We start from the raw sequence: 16,096 nt of genomic DNA, 5'->3' as shown, positions 1-16,096 counted from the left end.
CTGCAGTCTATTAAACTTACATTAAAATATTAAAAACATTTACATCAGTTTCTTCATATAGAATTCTCTTGAGTTTTTATGTTATTATTTTAAATGTATACATTTTGAGGCCTTCTTCATGGGGAAAATTAGGATATATTCAGAACATCTACTTATAGGGAGGTGGGTGGGTGGGTGCGGGAAATAGGTGATGGGGATGAAGGACAGCGATTGTTGTGATGAGCAGCGGGTGATGTATGGAAGTGCTGAATCCCTATATTGTACACCTGAAACTCGTACTACGCTGTCTGTTAAATAACTGGAATTTAAATAAAAACTTTTAAAAATCCCCTTATAAACCAAAAACAAAGCAAAAAGGCTCTTTATTTATTGTTTCTGATAAATAGTTTATGCAGATTCTTTAAAAGTATCAAATGGATCTTCCCAGGTTCATGGTTCTTCTTGGTAGAGAATAGACGGGGCCAATGAACAAAATCATGTAGAAGACAAACTCAAAAGAGGTTGGAAAGTTACTATTCCCTACTGTTGATACTGTAAAACTAATGGATGAGAGTGGTGGAGGCCCCTCCAAGAGCAAAGCTGGGTTTTAGTCAGCGTTCTTACTACTTACTCAAGGTTTTCAGCAGTAAAATCACAATTTCTTCCAGGTCATACTTCCAGGTCTTAATCACAGTGAACACCCTCCCCCCACAATGTTCCTTCTTAGGCCCATGTCCTGTTGCAAGCTTCCTGGAGTGAAAAGGTCAGAGGCAAGGAAATATTTGCTACCTTGATGTGCTCCTGGAGCTGAGCCTGGTGCTGTCGTGTCAAGTTTTCATGCTGTTTCTGAAACTCAGCAATCAGGAGCTGCTTCTGGATTTGCTGCTGTTGCTGGATGAGGAGTAATTCTTGCTGTAGTTGCTTCTCGCGGACAACAGGATCCACCACGGGCATCATCATCCTGAGGTCTGTCCTTAGGTCTAAAGGTGAGATGGGCTCTAGGCCCACAGGAACTTCTGACTTCACATCCACTAGAGAAACAGGAAGAAAAAAAAAAAAGGGTAGGGAGGGGGCATGACAGAGGATAGGAACTTAGTACATTGATTTGGAAACAAACAAAAATTAAAAGACATTCTACCTTAAACAACAAATTTTATGTCAACAAGTGTAGTCCTTTTTTACAATGATGATAAAAGGTCTTTAGAGTATCAGTTTTGGTAAAATGGGCTCTATGCTAATTTTCACCCAGCAACCCCCTTTCATGAGTCTTCTAAATTTTTCTTTTCAAAGACATGAATCCTGCCTCCCCCTGCCCCCCTAAAAAGAAACCCCAAAAAATCACAGAGAGATGAATCCAATTATTTCCTGGTATCAAAGTCATTCATAAAACTTACTCTACTGGACCACAAGTCAGGTCAACTTAGGACAAACAATGCTACTTTATTGAAGAAAAGATGCCAGGTTATAATAGAGAAACTTCTTTCACAACTCAATTTCCATACTTGCAAACATGTTAGTTTGTAATCAGAGTCAGAAGGTATATTCTAAGATATATTCCTCAAGAATTAAGGAATTCCTTAAGATTTAAAGCTTTCAACAATGTATCTGCAGGGCTGTTGGACCTGCCAAAGAAAAATTACAAATCTGCATACTAAAATGTTGAAAATGGTGAGTAGATTAGTTAATCAACCACAACAATGGTGCCAGGTCTAAACAAGAAGGAGTGAAAGTCACCAAGTCTCTATGCGCTGTTTTTTCAATGATGATAATCTATATTTCAGTTATCTTATTCCTAAAATGAGAAAGGCACACAAATAGTGAGGAAGCTTAAAACAAATCAAACCACTAGAGGAACAAAGACTGGATGAGAATAGTTAATTTGACAAGAATTATAGGATATTTAAATTTAAAAAATTAGATAACATATATAAAATTCTTAGCACTACTTCTACCAGATAATTTGTAGGACATATAAGCCCAAAACTTCATAGACAAGGTAGATAGGCAGTAACAACATGGAGCTGTTAAAAGAATTAAATGGGATAATCCAATCCAAGGACTTATAACATATAGAACATTTCTCAATAAATGCTCTGGGTTTTTTAATTATATAAAAATGGAATTTTCCTGTGTATGAAAATAAATCAACACTGTGTGGCTAACAAAACAAAAATATTAAGAGCAAGTATGCAAATAAAATTGTATGAGATTTCCATTTAATACTAGAAAATAAAAACACTAAAACTTCTAGATAAATGGAAAAAAAAATAAAGGAACATAAACAATTTTTATTTTTTTGTTTTTTTTAAAGATTTTATTATTTATTTATTTGCCAGAGAGCGAGAGAGAGGGAGCGCTCACAAGCAGGGGAAGCAGCAGAAAGAGGGAGAAGCAGGCTCCTCACTGAGCAAGGAGCCAAATGTGGGGCTCAATCTCTCAGGACCCTGACCTGAGCCGAAGGCAGACGCTTAAAAGACTGAACCACCCAGGCTTCCCTAAATAAACAATTTTTAAAAATTTACCCTTACTAGTAAAGAAATGCAAATTTTAAGTCAAAGTAAGGCATCATTTTCCAAACATTAAGTATCATCTATATGATTCATGTATATCCATATGAGTGTATAATGCCCATTGTGTGGTGTAAGCATATGACCAAGTAGATAATTATATTTTGCAAGTGGTACTACCAAATGGTTAAAACTTTTAAAAAACAATTTGGTGATATGTAAGAAAAATCATTAAATATTCTACCATTTGATTCAGGTTTGCCAACTGTAGGAATATATCTTAAGGAGACAGTAGTAACAGGAAAATACAGTTCCATTCTCATACTGTTTGCTGAAGTATTATCATTTTAAATGAAATCCACCAACTACAAGGAAATGTCTAAGTAAAATATGTCACATCCATATGGTGGAAAAACACGCAATCATTAAAAGTAATGTTTATGGGAACATGAAGAATGCTATTATAACATTAAGTGAAAAAACAGTAATAAAAGTGACATATACCCTCTGATAACTCCTTAAATAAATGTAACTTAAGTCAATATACATTTACTGAGAATCTTAAATTCCAAGGTTTGATTCTAGATGTTGGGTTCGGTAGGAAAGCAAAAAAGACAAAAATTTCAGCCCTCTTAGAGCATATATTCTAGTGCGTTTTTGATTGTATTAGTCTCTGAATTCTTACAGTAAAGACTAGTGAGATACAGAACAGAAGACAGTTGTATTTAGGGTGGAAACAGAAATAATTTTCCCCGTCTTACTTTTCTGTATTTTTCCAAATTGCATTTAATGCTCTGACTACCTACTCTAAGTAACTTAGATTTGTAAATTCCAGGTGGGGAGCTACAAAGTTAATCTTCCATGAGGATCTAAGAGCTATTTTCAGTGAGTCGAGAAAGGCTAACTGAAATCTTGTCTGTAGAAGTTAAGGCTGCAAATACTAAATGAAACATTAATGTCCTAACTTATCACTTGAATTGCGTGTGCATACAAGGCACAAGGCACGTGGTATGCACCTTGTGGGAGAGGTGGGGAGGGGGGCTGGTGTCAATCCTGGGTTGCTAACGCTGGTCACTTTTCAATGTATTGATCAGAAGCTTGCGTTGATGGTACTACCCATGTCACTTTAAAGAAAATGGTAAAACAATTTATTAAAAACCATAGTTTGGTGGACGGTGTCTTCCAAAACACTGATATTTATCAAAGGAGAGATAGTAATTGTGACAAGTTTGGGATTAAATGAGGATGATGGTCTGTAAGATTTCTTAGTTGCAATGTCTGATGTAGAACTTTCAATCAAGACTCTGGAGTAACATGAGATTTTGAGCATTAATTTATAGAGCTGGTGTAATTCCAACCAAAAGCAATGACTGTTAATGATGTATATCATTTTTGCATTAAAAAGGCCAAACTACAGCCCCCAGTGTTTACATGGAAATCCCAAAAAACAAAGGTCAGAATTTAACCCTATAAAGACACAATGTAGAATTTCAGGAGAACCTGGGGTCTCTTCTTGTTGGCATTCTTCTTATCCATAAACTGTGAACATCAAATCCCTAAAAAAAACCCCTCCCCACAAAACAAGATAAGGAGGGAAAAAGTCCCAGAACTCTCCAAAACAGCTATTGTAAACCTCAAAGGGTAATTTGACTTCTTAACCTGCTATCCCAACAGAAATGATTGTGTCTGACTGCTTGCCTTTGTTCAGAGACTAATCACTAAATTGTGAAAAATCACCCTCAACTTACAAAAACTGCTCTTGATTATAAATAATTGCCCAAGACTGAGAGAAAGCGGCAAGCAAGATCCCAGTCTTTCATCCAATTTATTCAGCAGCAATCCACATTCCATTTGTCTAGACTAAATATAGCAGCGTTTATACAAGAAATCAATAGTGCTTGCAGAGAGGAGAGCAAAGGCATGAATATTTCATCAAACTCAGAGAGAAATGGCAATCAGCAAACTGATGGTTCTGCGTAGGTCATCTTTGGCCTGCTGGATTAGTTCTGTTACTTGGACAATAGCTCATCTCTGGCTAATCATAATCATATCATAACCATTCTTTCTATTTTTAACATTAATTGCATTGTGGGTGACAAAGACTCATCATATTCCAAAAGAAGTGATGGATTTTTCTTACAGCGTCTGTGACAGGCTAATAAGCCTCCCCAGGAGCAATAATAGTAACACAAGACCAGGGCTAGTTTCAACAAGTTACAGTCACTTTCATATCACAGAATGTGAAGGAAAGGGCATTGTCCACAGCTGTTGTATTATCGTAATTAGAAATAATCAACTTACAAGAAAAAACTTACAACCAATTTTAACAGTGAGGAAATGGAATCATCTCTATTCATAACATGTCTTGTCTTGGAACATGCAAATTCCTTATAAATTACTTAGAACAGGTGCTAGTGATACATAAAGTTAGAAAGAAGTTGATGCAAACAAATTGTAGTTATTAGTAGCACTAATTATAAACAAATCATGTTTTCTTAACAGATCGCTATTACTTTAGCTCGAGACCTCATTACTTTATTTGGACTCACTATGTTTCTCTGAGATTTCAACTACATGCCAACACATATATATGTGATATTTACATTATCATTCTAATACCAAATGCCCAGTCAGAACATTTCCAAATATACATTAACTAGTCCTAATTATCACTTTACAAATCCTGTTCATTCTTTCTCCAGTGTCTTTCTTGTTTCTTGGATAGTTATGTCTTCTTCTGTTTAGCATTAATCAACGCATGCAATTTTGTTTTAGAAATAGTTTTTAGTTCTTAATGAACATGGAAACAAAAATCTCCCGTTTCAAAATAAAAATCTCAAATCATATAGATGTGTATAATAATCACACCTGTATAAGCAACATACATGCCCTGTTTATAGTTGTAATTTAATTTCTTCAACACTTTTTTTTTAAATATTTTTTAAAGTGTTAATTCAGAGTTTAAAGGATAACTTAGTCACCATGGAGTGTTTAAGTCTTCACTTTAGATACTGTTATTTATAGCACAGGTAAGTAGGGAGAACTTTCGTATGTTCAAGACCAGAAATCTTTGGTTGCTCTTTGCTGACTTACAAACAAGAATCCACCATTCTTTTTAAGACTGTTTAAGTGAACAATTGGCAAATCCCACGGATGGAAAAATTCTAAGGATGCACAATTTTGACCATTTACAACTATCACAACTATGGCTGAAGACTGTTCATGCCGCTCCTCTGAAGTGAGATCCCAAAGCAGCAGAGTGCAAACTACAGGTTTTCACAAACAATTGGCATAGGCACAATCTCACCACCATTTGTATGTGTCAACTCAGCTACAAATTAAAACTTGAAAAAATGCAATAAAAACTAGGACCATGTTTATCTCCATTAATATTCATATTTGCAGCAGCTATAACTCGGGCTGGAGCATCGCCAATGCTGCCCAGAGCCAGTTCACATGGAAATTAAGTTCTTTATACCAAGGAAAGGATTGTCCACAACCAATGGCAAGTGGACATATGAACTACAAGTGCTAGATTTGGGGAGAAACAAATGTTTCTCTGATCATCTGATCAGCTAACATAAGCAGCTTTCATTGCGAGCCTTCTGGAACAGAAATTGAAGAGGTCTTGGGGAATGTGTAGATGACAATCCGTAAGTAGCACATTATAGATTTTGTCCTAACTATATAGCACTATCTGTCAATCCCACCGTGAGCAATCTTAAGAGTTTGCTTTGCAATGGGGGATAGATTCTAGCTTCATTGACACTTGTCATTGGTTATTTTGATCACTGAAGAGAGTTTTTTCAGGTAGAATCCATGGGGTTTTGGAAAATACATAGAAAAACTCAAGTCTTTTTCTTCCCTCAACTCCATGAACTTGATTTAAATCCATTTAAATCACCTCAATATTCCCTTTTCTGAAATCCTGCTATCACCTCACCCCCTTCTAAGAATGTTTTGGAACTACACATATACAATTTTGTAATTTTATTTACATTTTTACTCCTTCTATCCTGTTGGTTATATCAGAGCATAAAGCTATCTGATGTTTGTTTGGTATCTGTTTATCGAGTCCTTTGTCTCAATAACTATACTGCAGCACAAATTCTTAGGTATTATACTATCTAAAGAAAACACCAGAGACTACTTAGGGCTGTATGTATCTAAAACAACATTGTAGTCATTGCTTTTTGGATCATCAGGTTAACATCATTTTTCATTAACTCCTTTATTCAGCAAGTATTTCTAAAGCCCTATGAAGTAACAAAACAGTTTTTAGTCAGCAAAAGAAGTAAGGAAAGCCTTCAGAGAACTCATATTTTGCTACAGAAGATCAACCTATACACTTATGTAGAAAACATGACACATGAAAGGCAATGATGTTGGTGTTCCAGAATCCCACCTGGGCCCTCTTCTGTTTTCTCGCCAGGACAATCCATGGTCAGAAGAATCATATGGGAATGAAATTAGAAGTACATGTGCACATATGCACACATATACATATGCCCAGTTAAAATCCTAAAGCAATTACTTATTAGGTCTTTATGACCGCCTGAATTTCAGATAAATATTATTTGACTGTTTAAATTATTAAATTATTTAAATTAAATTAAATTACTAAATTATTGATAACTGAATGCGTTTCTGGCAATAGTGAGTAAGTATTTGAAAAAAAAAGACCTCAAATATTTTTCTATTTAATGTGTCATTTCACATTTCCCAGATCCCAGAGTACTGACAGGTGACAACCATCGAAGTGGGGTGGGAACCCCGAGTAAAATAAAATGTACCCACCCATGCTGTTTGTCTTAGCAGGGATCACCAAGAACAGGCCATAGTGCAGAATTATCTAAACAATAAGGCTTAATTTGTAAATGATCATCCAACGTTATATTAATTAGAAAATTAGGCCAGCATTTGGTAAGCTCAGAAATTTTTCATCTCAAATTTGAAAAATGAATTAAATTACTAAATGTAAATAGAAAAGAATAAATCCCCCGAAGTTATTTAATCAAAATTCTGTTTTATCTAAAATAGCCAATAACTGATTTAAATTTTTCAAAAATTTTATTTATTTATTCTTGAGAGACAGAAAGAGAGAGAGGGAAGCAGGGGCAGAGGCAGAGGGAGAAGCAGGCTCCCCGCAGAGCAGGGAGCCTGATGTGGGACTTGATCTGAGCAGAAGGCAGATGCTTAACCCACTGAGCTACCCAGGCACCCAACCAATAATTGATTTAAAAAAAAAATACAGAACACCCTTTATTGAAGGCTTTTCATTGAAATGCGTAGTGTCCTTTCTCTCTTGGAAAGCACATTTTCTTTGAAAAAATAAATTAGTAAATTTGAGTGTACCTAGCATCAAACATGGAAAAGGGGAAAACAAGTAATATATCCTCAGTCTGATGACAAAGCTGCCCAAATATCCCCTTAGTAATACAAATATTCTTAGCTGATTTTCCACTGTCTCTACTGATAGCATCATCCTGAAATAAAAAAAGAATTAGGAAATTATTGAACATGAAAAGAATAATTTTTAAGAATAATTTTTTATAATAAGAATTATTTAAATCGATTAGTCTGGAAATACAATTCTCCCTCAAAGTGATTCCGTTCAAGTTATACATGTCTTTAGTTCTTCAAGTGCACGAATACATGGCATAAATGAAAAGAAAATAAATGCAAGAAGCAATCTGGGCTTTGATTTACTATTCTCTTATTTCCCAAGGGTCTGAACAGGAAACAAAAATAACCACAAATGACTAAAATTTCAGTAGGCCTTGAAATATCAACATTTAAGTTAAAGAAAGCTAACTTTTTAATCAAAGCCTTACTATTTTGATTTACTTAATTCAAATTCCCTCTCTGCAAATATGCTTTTGAATTAAGCAGTCATAACAAACCATAACACAAACATGAATTGCCAACTCATTTGTAATACCCACTTAGTTCTAAACTATTGCAGTGTTTGCTAGCTCCTCACTATTTGAGAACCAAGTAAAAGCTTCATTGAGCTTCTTGCACTATGGAAACAAGATCAAGCCAATTTCCGTGACTTCCAGGTAATAGGAACTAAGCACCTAATACATACTATTTTGTAATTTGAGATAAAGATTCAACCTGACATAACAGTACCTGTAAATGAAACCTGCAGTAGATGAGAAATTTTAGTGTTTTATAATAGAAAATATAAACATTAATCCAAAAAGTTATTTATTTAGCCACATAGAACACTCATCACCTGGGGCAAGCAAACTGACCTTGACAAGAGTTACAATGAAGGGAGGACAGACTGTTTCCTCAGAGGACAGACCATATTTTTTCCTACAACTTACATGTTCCTCTAGGTTACAGATAATTACTTAATTGTTACTATTTGCAAAGGGCTAACAATACTTCCTTCTTATTATGAAAACCTAATATTTGAAGCAGCAGATTCCCTTCTAACTCCATGTTCTAGTGCCTCATCTGACATGTAAGATAAGTTTAATACATAAGTTTCAGGTTAATGAATACTGAGTGACCAAACAGCTCTCTCAGCAGATACCCCTCTCTAACAACACTCTCCATGTCCCAATTACATTTGTTTATTCAGAAAATGCAATTAAAAAAAAAAATATGTTCTACTCTTAATCAGCAACCCTTGCTTGTGGAAGTACGTAACTGTGTTCTTTCTTGATAGAGAAAAAGAGCCTTTATTGGTTCTTGTATCCTGCCAGGAAAATTACCTTTCACCAGGAAAAAAATATTTCAATCTTTTCTGAGACTTTCAGTGCTTTAGTATATTCAAGACAACAGTGTGTATTAAAAGGTGCAGGAAAGTAGGAGGGTAACAAGAGCAGAAATGCTGGGCATGATGCTTCCCTTCTTTTCCTCTTTGATCCAAACCATGTCTTTTCCTTTCTACCCTCTAATCTTCAATCCTACAGAATGGGAATAGGATTTCAACCAATGCACTCTTTTTTTTTTCCTTCTCCAGGTCTGGGCTGTTTGTTAAGTTCTGAAGAAATCTTTATTACAAAACGAAAAGTCTTTAAGTCCCACTAAAACCTTCTAAATATAGGATTGCGCTGGCTTTTAGAAACATTTCTTTCAACAACTGGACACTTTCTGCAAATAAAATCTTATGAATAGCCCCAACGTATAAAACCGGCATGAGCACAACTCTTCAGGGGGAACCGCTCTGGTTCCTTCCCCTGGGAATCCAGACACCAAGGAATTCAGTTTGAAAATCACTGTTCTAACTGCATTATTTCTTTATTTGCTAAATTCAAATCAGAGGCAAATTATATTACTGCTCTTTCAAAGAATATGCATTCCTGTGTCATGGAATTATGGGAATTTGGAATTTTTGAATTGGAAATAATAAAGTTTCACTTTGTACGTACAATTTTGGGGAAAAGTAAATGTTAAAAAATAAAAAATTCATCTAACGTTGCATAATTTCAAATCTAGCCAGACAAATGCATTGGCACCTGTGTTTATGTTATTGCCACATGGTGGCACCACTTTTGCTCATAAGTAGAAATACCCACTATCCTTTGTCAGGAAGCACGTTGAATATATGTGAGTTTCAAAACAATTATGCAAGCTTGGAATTATGCAAAGTTTTCAGGGCTTGAGCATTCTAATAAAATGTGACTTCCCTATGCCGATTCCAAATTTGGCTTTCTAAACTTGGTTAAGAACAAAGATACCATAATGTTAGTCAGTCTGGAGAGTTGCTTTCTTTTAATTTAAATTATGAAGCCAACACCAATACCAGTGCTTATTATGTGCCACACACTGTTCTGAATGTTTTATAAAATAAATGTTAATTCATTCATTCTTTTGTACAACACTGTATGAGGTTGGACTCTGGTTACATGGGGTAGACATGATTATGATCCTTACTCACAGATGAGGGAAATGGAGGCCATAGAGGAACTTGGCCAGAGTCCAACAGCTACTAAATGGTACACAACAGGAATGAAAACAGACCCCATTCAGTTCCAGAGTCCACGACCTTAGCCACTGCTACAAAACAGGTATCCAATTTAATCTCTATGCAGTTCAGGTTGGTGTGTACCTTGGTATAAACGAGACTGAAAAATTTTTTTGTTAAAACAATATCCCAGATTTTTATTTTTAGAGGTAAAGAGAACCATTTACTTGTATTTGCCAATACATACAATAGAGAGATTTGTAGTAGAACACATTTCTGTATATTTTGACACATTTGTGTATTTTCAGGTGAGTTCAAAGCTTCTTAACACCTGTGTTTCAATGCTTTGTTAAGAAACAATTCTGTATTTAGGAAGTGAATATTTGGTATTTCATCCTTTTCTTTTAGCTATAGAAAATTGAGTCTAGACAATTTTTTTTTTAATTCATCTAACTTTCCAATCTGAATCCATTAACTCCCAGGTAAAGACTGCCTAATAATGAAGTTATCTTTAGTACTTGATTAACTAAATCCCCTTGGATTGTATCCGAGGTGGTGATACTGACTCATAATTAACTTTAAATAGTGTTAATGAGATTTAAATGTGTTGTTCATAAATTTTTAGATTACTTTTTTAATTGAAGAAAGTAAGTAGTAACAAAAAGGAAGAGGCAGCTGTTTTTTGACAGTGTGAGAAAAGATTTGACAGGATAGACTGTGGTGGCTTATTTTTTTCTGATTTCAGAGCTTTTTTGGTGTATGATTCCCTGTGCCTTATGAGGGATGATCTCTAGCCATTAAGGCACAACTTAGAAGATAAGTGGAAGGGTCTACCTCAAAGAAAGCCCTGAAGTTGTCAGAAAAATCTGATTTTAAAAAGTATATACATAAATAAGTAGAAATCAATAATATATCTGTTTCTGTACATTAATTAAAGACCTTCATAATCTGTCATAAGAAAGTGTAAAATTTTTCTCTGTTCATTTCTATTTAATTAGATGTCATTAAAATTTCTATTTCTGGTAGAACTCATAGTATCTGTTTATAGGAATGGCCTGTATTCAGAGAACTGTCAGCATTACAAAACACTTCTCAATATTTTAAGCACAGCTTTGAGATGATCAGTCTACAACCTGAAGTGGTACACTTTGTACAAACCAAGTATAAGAAACAAGCTATTTAAGGTATTAAAAATAAACAGGAGTCTGTAGAGCAGGGGTCAGCAAACTATGGCTCATGGGCCCCAGCCCGCCCTGTTTTTTGTTATTGTTTTTTTTTACCACCTATGACCCAAGAATGACTTTCACATTCTTGAATGGTTTAAAAAAAAAAAAAAAGAAAGAAAAGACATGTGAAGATTATTTGGAATTCAAACTCCAGTGTTCTGAAATAAAGTTTTATTGGAACACAGGCACTCTCGTTCATTTGCATACAGGCTAGGGCTGCTCTGGAACTACAAAGTCAGGGGGGAGTGCCACAGAGGCAGGATATGGCCTGCAAAACCTAAAATATTTACTACCTGCCCCTGACAGAAAAAGTCTGTCTCACCTGTTGCAGAGAATCTATAGCCAATTTTTTATTGTCACATAGTGATGTTGCCCTGTGATAATCAAATGTCTAAGCCGCCTCTATTCTCTACATATTTAGGAAGCAAAATAGGCTGACAAGGAAAGAAGCTCTAAGTATTTTCACCGGATTGATATATTAGTTTTAGGCGTTGTTGCTTCTTCGCATTAAGCGGTTAACTGGAAAACAAATAAGCATGATGGCATTTTTAAATAAGCAACCTGTGCTGAGCACTGGTTACAATTTTGGCATGATTTTTTTTCATCTCATACAGCAGCCTTATTATTATCCCCAGTTTACAGGTGGTAATAAGGAACAATAGACAGATTTAAGTTAATTTTTGCAAGGTCACGTATACAATGTCTTTTTTTTTAAGTGCTATTTTATTTTGCTAACTTAAATTCGTGGTAAATATTAATTTAGAATGATGTTAAATGAAAGTCACTTTATCATATTCCATACTAAGCAATTCAGGTAGGTTTTCCTTCTAACCTATCTCTTTTCCGTGAAGCAGAGATAACATACCCTGCAGGAAGCTAGATCTAGAACAAATATTTGCTGCACTGAAATTTCTTTTAATAAAATAAAGAACATAGACTGCTCCCATCTGTGTAGCAGTTACTATATAATTATAATATCTATGTGTGTGTGTCTGTATATATATATGGATGTATCTATCTATATATATGTATTCAAAAGACCAGTGCATTTTATAGAAATCAACATTTGAGTGAGTTTAGGAAAGGAATGTTTAGAAATTACAGGACATTGTGTTTATTTGACATTAAAATTTTTGTTAATAATGTGTGGGTTGATTTAGTTTATACTGAATATTTTAAAACCTTGAGGTTTTAAAGAAACATATGTACCCCCAAGCTACAATACTACTCCTACAAGGTTGGCTATTATGCCCTAGTGATAGATCTGTGGCCAAACCACTAAAGAAATTCGGTGCCTCAAACAAAATAGCCCTAGTAGTTAGCACTGTAAGGGAAAAAAAAAAAAAAAAAACTTACGGAAAAAAATAGTTACCCAAATGTTCTTCCAGATATTAAGGTAATTTTAAATTAATGTAACCCAAGATCATAGGAAATACATTGCTAATCATAGAGCTTGGCAAAGCCATTCTGAATCCAACGGTTTCAATTTTATTTTCCACAGAATTCATAACATAATGTAGATCAGACTGGTAAAGGAGACTCAGCAGCTTGAGAACTCATTTGTTAAAACAAAAATTTAAGTTTAGTTTTAAAAAAATGCTTTAAATCAATGGTCTGGAATTTGTAATCATTGAAAGAAATTTTAAAAAGTAAATATTGCCTTGATGAAACAAAAGAAAGAAGAGAGAACAAAAAATAGATGCAAGTTTTATTTATCCTAAAAGAAATGCACTTGTATAGGGGTTACTGAGGTTTTCCTTCCCTGCCAGGGTAGGGGGGAGAAGGAAGGAGCTACAACCCCATGTGATTCCGGAGGTCAGCAAGGAAATTCAACCTGCTGAGTTAGGCATGTGTCTGTTCGATTTATGTAGGCTGTTCAGTTGGGTTTCTTCGTCTCAAGGTAAAGTTGGCAGGAAGCAAGGATTTAGTCAAAGCCAAGGTTCAGAAATTTCTGGGCATGTCTGGAGAGCAGGTGGGGCTGGCACAGCAGATGTCCATTTGCATAAAAGACTAAGGCACCTCCTAAGAAGAACTCATCTTCAGAAAAGAGGAAGCCAGGCCTGACACACTTGACCTGATAACCAAGCCTCAGGACCTGAGGGATTCTGATGGTGAATATACAGTTCCTTCCCTTCTCTGTGTACCCTCACTTGCACGTCCCAGGGTACAAACCTCCTTTCCATCTTTTATGCTATTCTGAAAATGCTTTCCCCAAATTCATTGGTATAAGATCATATTGTTAAAAACGTGTCTGTGTTTCACCTGACTCAGTCATGGGACCCCGTTGTTTTAGAGAACAAATAAATGTATAAATTAATCTATCAATCTTCTTTCCATCACTGGCTCATGCCCAATATCTTGCCAAAGGATTGAAGCAGAACATGGCAGAAAGAATTCCGTGTGCAGTTCTAATCTTGATCACTCTATTTCTGTGGGACTTTGGTTCCTCATGTAGAAAGCAAATAAAACAAAGAGGCTGAAGTGATGATTCTCAAGCCTCTTTCTAGTGCCAGAGCTATTCTCTCCACCCCCAAATTATACAGAATATTTATTAGTCCCTATCAGAAAGTCTATCTCATGAGGGAGGCAACTACTTGTTGGCCTTCACTGACTTCTTTGGGTAAATCAACAACCAGCAGAGCAGGTTCTGACCAGAGAAAAGAAGGGGTCTTAGGAGGGAAGAGAAGAATTCCTACCAAACAGGAGAAAATGACAGAGAATGGAAAATAGAAACTCCTTTAGAAAAGGTTTATCTAATTAAAAATTACCCTAGGGCAGGCTTTGCCTGAGATACAAAACTCAATTATGGTCAAAATTGTTCTATTCCCTGATTGTGGTGTTTGGAAACTTTTCCTCAAACCCTCCATTGTAAATAGCAAAACATTAGTTTCCATTTTCTGTTTCAATGAAAACATATCTTTTTCTACAAGAGTTGTTTCTCAGTGGGGTGTAAGGAACATAAATACCTATATTTTGTAATTCATTGCTTATAAAATAAGAGTAAACATCTTCCTCACTTATAAGTGCTATAGGGCAATACGATATCCAATTTGAGAAAAATCAGGTACATTTTTCTGATTCTCTGAAATGTGATGGATATCAAAGGCACTCCCATTGCTTAATAAAGTCACAGAATATTGCCAGTAATTAAGAATAAAAAAAAAAACTGAAGTTGAAAAGTAAAACTGAAAAAAATTACCCACAACTTAAACATCTTAGAATTTCCTTTTTTGGTTAACATAAAAAGATAGCATTACTTACAAAGTCTCACAGAATTAACATTAAAGCCTCATCACTAGTTTATTTTTATTATTTCAGTGCATTTAGAGATGAACAAACCTTTCTTTTTTAGCTAAATCACCCTACCCCCACTCCCCCCACCAAAGTACCCTATACTGTCCAAAGCATTTGGTCCTGTTTAATAGCTAAAAACTCTTTTTTCCCACCTCTCTCTAGTTTGGCTCCAAGTCAATGCTGTTTTTCTCATTCCAACTGTTTTGGACATATGCTGGCCCAACTAACAATGGTAAACACAGCAAGCTGTCTCTGATATGGTGCTGATTAAGTCATCTTGTGAGCAAGCAGAGTTTGGATGTTAAGATGCTAAGAAAGAAATGACTTTCAGAAATTCTCATCCCTTTGAAAAATATTTAGATTCTCAATTTTAAATTATATGATAAACAAACCATGGGATACTTTGAAAAATACATTCATTCAATGTCGGCTTAAGCATTTGAGAGACAAAGAAAACTAAGACATGCTCCTTACAGTCACAGATTTTACCACTGAAAAGGATAAGGGGAAGCATAGGGCACAGTGGAATCCAAAGGTGCGCTTAAAAATAAGAGAATGGCATTTGCTATGTGTTACAGGAAAAGAAGGTATGAAACTGAAATGAATGCTTTGAACTGTATCTTAATATCCTACTACTAAAATATTAGTACAAAAGTAGTATCTTAACCAAAAGGATTAGGAACAAAAACCCAACAAACACCATAAGCATGTGGTACAAATAACTGGAAGTAATACAAATATTGCAGTGCATGTCATTGTTATTCAGAATGAAAATAATTATTTTTAAAAATTAGCATCTTAGATTCAGGTTTTGTACAGTAGAATTGAGGACTTATTTTTCACTTAGCTTAAATTCTTGTATGATGACTTCCCCTCATTATGCAAATGGAACAGATAAAACCAAATTGTAAAATAAAGCCAAGAGTGTGTCTTCTTTAAAAATGCACACGTCGGGGCACCCGGGTGGCTCAGTTGGTTAAGTGTCCAACTCTTGATTTTGGCTCAGGTCAAGATCTCAGGGTTGTAAGATCTAGTCCTACACATCAGGCTTCATGCTGGGCATAGAACCTACTTAGGATTCTCTCTCCCTCTCCCTCTGCCCCTCACCTCCCAATAAAAAAAAATAAAATAAAAACAAAAATGCATATGTCTTTGGAAGCCTAAGA

General features: G+C 35.2%; 1 protein-coding gene across 5 annotated transcripts in view; it reads right to left on the bottom strand.

Moving 5' to 3' along the window:
• The window catches only part of HDAC9 (histone deacetylase 9), a 733,933-nt gene that overhangs the window by 449,232 nt on the left and 268,605 nt on the right, over window positions 1-16,096 (bottom strand). For all 5 annotated transcript variants that reach the window (XM_088018628.1, XM_088018630.1, XM_088018632.1 and 2 more), the window contains one exon: window positions 769-1,010. In XM_088018628.1, coding sequence (XP_087874754.1) covers window positions 769-1,010 — 242 coding nt within the window. The remainder of the gene's footprint in view (window positions 1-768; window positions 1,011-16,096) is intronic.

Source organism: Eumetopias jubatus, unplaced genomic scaffold, assembly GCF_037043125.1.
Source record: "Eumetopias jubatus isolate StellerSeaLion01/CBP00866 unplaced genomic scaffold, mEumJub1_p1.0 scaffold_14, whole genome shotgun sequence".
In the NCBI taxonomy this organism is placed as follows: Eukaryota; Metazoa; Chordata; class Mammalia; order Carnivora; family Otariidae; genus Eumetopias; species Eumetopias jubatus.
This window is presented reverse-complemented; position numbering and strand designations above follow the sequence as displayed.